This window comes from Rhinopithecus bieti, unplaced genomic scaffold, assembly GCF_001698545.2.
Source record: "Rhinopithecus bieti isolate Rb0 unplaced genomic scaffold, ASM169854v2 scaffold_34310, whole genome shotgun sequence".
NCBI lineage: Eukaryota > Metazoa > Chordata > Mammalia > Primates > Cercopithecidae > Rhinopithecus > Rhinopithecus bieti.
The window spans coordinates 765,910-771,323 of NW_016814622.1; the positions used below are offsets into that span (position 1 = coordinate 765,910).

Sequence of the window (5,414 nt, forward strand, 5' to 3'; positions counted from 1 at the left end):
GAAAGAAAGAAAGGGAGAGAGAAAAATACGAACGATGACCAGAAGCAGAGACAAATAATTGTGGTTATCTCTAACTTGATAGTGGAAGGTTTTACACAATTATTTTTCCTGATTTTCAAGAACAGCTGCAGACGATACACTTTGTAATAATTCTCAATAGAAGATTTGGGTCACCACAGAGGCGCAGAGTGCACTGGAGCCCCCAGCACAGCAGGGATCCACGGTTCCACAGACCTTTACTGAGGATTTGTAAAAATAAACCTGCCAGGCTGGGTGCAGTGGCTCACGCCTATAATCCCAGCACTTCAGGAGGCTGAGGCGGGACATCGCTTGAGTCCCAGAGTTTGAGACCAGACTGGGAAACAAAGCGAGACCCCCACTCTCTACAAAAAAATTTAAAAATAGCCAGGTGTGGTGGGGTGTGTGTGTCTGTGCTCCCAACTACTTGACAGGCTGAGACAAAGGAATTGCTTGAGCTGATCTGTGACTGCACCACTGCACTCCAGTCTGAGCTACAGAGTGAGACCCTATCCCCCCACCCAAAAAGAACCAAAAACCCTGTCCTCAAATAATGCCAATTAAACTTCACTTCAGTTTGGTTTGCTTGCACAAGGGCTGCCCTGGAGCTTGCTGGTGCCCTGAGCTGTGGGCGTGTGGGGCTGTGCACGCTGACCCCAGGAGCTGCAACGACACTCACCCTCGCAGGCGTAGCCCTGCCGGATCAGCCCAACCATCAGGGAGGTGCAGTGGCTGCACTGAGTAGGGCTGGAGAAGGACTTGATGCTGAACTGGTGAGCTTTCGGCTGGAGGGAGAAAATCAAGAACACTGAGGTGAACCATGGACTCCTGAGAAGAGTCAGATCCATCTGCCTGTGATCCAGTTTATACACGGCTTGGGCATTATTCTGAAAAGGTGGAAATATGCAAGTTCTGGTCTTGGTCTACGTGTTCCCTAACAGGGCTCATCAAATAGTGGTGAAAACTACCTACGAGCTTGAGCCACAGACAGGTCAACAAATACTTCCTTCGGTGGGGGAGCACTGCTACCAACAGCGAGCTCAGCTGGGCCAGCGCGCCAAGGTGATATGGCCAGTGCTCTTTCTGGCTCACGCTCCTGGCTTTCTGGAGACCAGCACCAACTGGCTCTTGGGGGCCAACCTGGGGTCACATTTGGGTTGGGCTGCACACAGGCCTTGCATGTGTCCAAGAGACACACAAGAATCACCTACAGGAGAACAGTTCACAATAGCAAATGCCTGGAAAGGCCCATGGTCCCTCATCGGGAGTGGACACACTGTGATCCCAGCGGCAATGGAAGCAGCCCCAAGGCTGAACAGAGGGACATGGTGCAGGCCATGCGGGACCGCCTCTCTACAAAGCTCAGGCGCAGCAGAGACCAATACGATCCTCAGCAGGACACAGATGTGGGTGAGACCACTGGCAAGAAGTAGGGGAGTGACTGACACAAACTCCAGAGACCTGCGGGGGAAGAGGCTGGCTGAGGTGGGCAGGGAGGCCGTGGGGCGGTGCCCGGGCCGTCAGGACTAGAAGTGACACCCCAGCAGTCTGCAGAGCTGCTGCTATCAAATATGGTCACCAAATAACTGACCTCTTGACTTGGCCCCTGACTCTGCTAGAGTCTCAGTCCAAAAGGCAAACCCTTAATTAGCCTCATACAAGTCTGGCTTCTTACGTCCAGCTGGCATAGCTGCCTGTGGCAGGAAGCACAAGCAGAGGCCATGTCTATATTAACAACCACCAAAACCACCTTAGGCCACAGGGCTATGTACTCGTAATGCTTGGAACTCAGGGGCCTGTCACCCTGGAGACTTTCTGATCTGTGTTGATATTTATATGAAAGAAAAGGGGATGTTACAGAAGAAGCCAAGGCCAGGACATGGGAGCACGGGCCCAGTGGGGTCACCGTGCTGGCTCTCCAGGATGCACTTGTGAAAAGCATGAGGCTCAGAACTGCACATGCACTGCAGTGCCGCTTATGCCGGGTCATTCTCACCCATCAGCCACGTGGTTCTGTAAGGTTCCCAAAGTGCAGGCAGACAAATGAAAATCAATGTGGAGGAGTAAGCTGTCTACCCGTGGAGAGGGGAATATGGCTTGGGGAATGAGACAAGAGTGGGGAGACCAAATGCTGAACATTTCTGATTAAAATATATTTGTGTAGCATTGGTGTCATTAAGAAGACACAGGATCCTGACAGCTTCCTGAATTACACACCATTCTCAACAAATTTCCTACAGAACATCAGGGTCACTACTGTGTGTACACAAAAATGACTAAGTCTGTTTTATTTATACAAAAGTTATTTTCTAAATAACTGAGAATAAATAAATAACTAAATAACTAAGAAGGCGCCCCGGGTGAAAGCAAGGCCCCTACCTTCGGTCCAGCCAGAGCCAGGGCCTGCGTGGTGGGCAACGGCACAGCGGATGGCCTCTGCGGGGGCCGAGCCATGTCCTGGGAGACAAGCAGGACAGGTGAGTGTCGGCCCAGCTCAGCACGGCTGAGACACCTGGCCCCACGGGGTGCACTTCTCTCAAGAATGTGTTAACAGTGAACAGTTCTGCATCTTTAATTTGCTACAATGTTGAGACATCTGCTGAAGCCTTCCTCATCTAGGGGAGGGACTGACAGTTAATTCTCAAAATGAAAGGTGGGCTTGAGCACCTGGGCAGAGGCCCTCGCTGCAAGCTGTTATGCAGGGGCCAGGTGAGTGGCGTTTGGTCACCTGCACACGAGGGCAGACCCCAGGTGGGAACATCACCAGGGCAACGCTGTCTCACCTCCTGTTGCTCTGATGCAGCCACAGACATCGACGGGGACGCTTCTGGCTTTGGAGCTTGTGTTTCTTGCTCACTAGCTGAGCTGGTCTGTGAGAACCAAGAAAGAAAGAGTTGGGTGAAAGGACATACTCTGTATGATCCAGACTCGACTTACAAGTTCTTTACTAATAAAAGCACATTCTCTCTGGCCCAGCGGTCCCAGCGGTTCTTACTCCTGGATCCTATCACCCCTTGGGTCTCCTCACGGACTCCTGCTCCACTCCTAGCCGGCCGGCCAGCCCTGAGGACCCCTGCACTTGGCATCCTTGGCTGAGTGGTGATCGCGTGGGCAGGTGAGTCTGACAAGTCACAGTCACCCCGCTGAGGTGAGAATTTGCCTGGAGACATCTCTAATGCACAGCCATGAGCACACCGCCGCCTCCTGCAGCCTCCTTGCCCTGGCCACTGAAAGGGCAAGACCTGGAAACGCCAATCCTTCCTGACCTTTATTCGTAAGTAAGGTTACCCAACCTAGCAGCCTTAAGATCAATTAGCCACGCGGGGCGCGGAGGCTCACGCCTGTAATCCCGGCACTTTGGGAGGCTGAGGTGGGGATCACCTGAAGTCAGGAGTTTGAGACCAGCCTGGCCAACATGGCAAAAACCCGTCTCTACTAAAAATACAAAAATCAGCCAGGCGTGCTAGCACACACGCATAATCCCAGCTACTCTGGAGGCTGAGGCCCGAGAATCGCTTGAACCCAGGAGGTGGACGCTGCAGCGAGCTGAGATCAAGCCACTGCACTCCAGCCTGGGCAATGAGGCAAGACTGTCTCACAAGAAAAAGAAAAAGAAAAAAAAGATCAATTAGCCAAATGCTTCTTAACCTCATTTCAAGGATCAAGAAGAAATTCAAACATCAACAGATGTCGGTGGGCCCAGGAGCAGTTGTAAGAATTTCCCTGAAGATTTTACGACACGGGGAAGCAATGTTTTGTTTTAACAACTTAAGAGTTCTAATTTCACAGTGATTTATTTGAAGCTAAAGCTACACTCTGAAACCACTTAAAAACAACTCTGTTTCAACACGTATTCCTGAAACTAATAGTTTATCATCACAGGCCATTGCTGTTTACACAGACGCACACGTAGGTATGCTGAGTAGTAAGTGTTAGCACCAGCAAACAGTGTACTAGGACACAGACATGGCTGGGTAGGCGCCTAAAGGAACAGTTTACAGCTGTATTTTGTGTTCCACATCAGAATCCCAATGAACCAAATCAGATAAACACTTTCCAACAGTTGCAATTAATTAGGCCGCTGAGGAAGGAGCCAAATTCAGACGGGACGGCAGCACACACACACAAAACACACACACAACCGTGTACTGCAAATTCACAAGGGAAAGGCTAGCTCAACTGGCTAATTATCAAAGCTCAAAAACGTAAGCAAATCTACCCCATAAATAAGGTATGTTAAGTGAGTTATGGTTCCATCTTTAGATAAATGAGGAGGAAAAGAATATTAATTTAATTTTAGTCATGTAAAAGCCCCGCTCGTTTCATTTAGTTGGTTAATTAATCAAAGGGATGCAGATTAAAGGACAGGAGCATTGAGGAGGCTGTGCACTAACAGGAGGGAAAGCCGCGGGAAGCCAGCGCTGGCAGCCACTTACTTCTTCCCAAAAGGCTAGCAGGGAAGATGCAGACGAGGAGGAGAGAGAGTCCTTGGAGGCAACAGACAGGAGGAACAAACATCATTTCCCACCCAGTCAACACTTGCACAAAGATACATTGACTTCATCTTGGTGGCAAACCATTTCTAGTAATAAGCAACATGTTTCATGCAGGCAGAGTGGGATAAGAAGTTTCTCAAAGACAATTTTCAAAAGAGTCTGGAAGCTCTAACAGACTCAGCCCCTGATGCAGGGTTTTTTCTTTCAACAATAAATGCCTTCCCACTTAAATCACAGAGGCATTAACAAGGGATTAATGGCCAGGCACGGTGGCTCACGCCTATAATCCCAGCACTTTGGGAGGCCGAGGCAGGCAGATCACCTGAGGTTAGGAGTTTGAGAACGGTCTGTGCAATACAGCGAGAATCCATCTCTACAAAAAATTTAAAAATTAGCCGGGTGTGGTGGCGAGCACCTGTAGTGCTAGCTACTCAGGAGGCTGAGGCAGGAGAATCGCCTGAGTCCAGGAGTTTGAGGTGGCAGTGAGCTATGATGGCAGCACTGCACTCCAGCCTGGGCAGCAGAAGGAAGCCCTGACTCTAAAAAATGGTTAAGATGGTAAGTTTTATGTTATGTGTGCTTACATCACAATTTATAAATCAACTATGGGCCAGGCATGGTGGCTCACGCCTGTAATCCCAACACTTTGGGAGGCTGAGGTGGGTGGATCCCTTGAGGTCAGGAGTTCAAGACCATCCTGGGCAACATGGCAAAACCCCAATCTCTACTAAAAATACAAAAAAAAAAAATTAGCTGGGTGTAGTGGCGTGTGCCTGTAGTCCCAGCTATTTGGGAGACTGAGGCACGAGAATCACTTGAACTCAGGAGGTGGAGGTTGTGGTGAGCCGAAACTGCACCACTGCACTCCAGCCTGGGCGACAGAGTAAGACTCTGTCTCAA

The 5,414-nt window shown here is 49.9% G+C and overlaps 1 protein-coding gene across 1 annotated transcript in view; it reads right to left on the reverse strand.

The window, feature by feature from the left end:
- Nucleotides 1-5,414, reverse strand: part of CDC42BPB (CDC42 binding protein kinase beta) — a 135,758-nt gene that overhangs the window by 23,879 nt on the left and 106,465 nt on the right. The window contains 3 exon segments of the mRNA XM_017851514.1: nt 698-803; nt 2,398-2,475; nt 2,802-2,888. Of these exon segments, the coding sequence (XP_017707003.1) occupies nt 698-803; nt 2,398-2,475; nt 2,802-2,888 (271 nt within the window).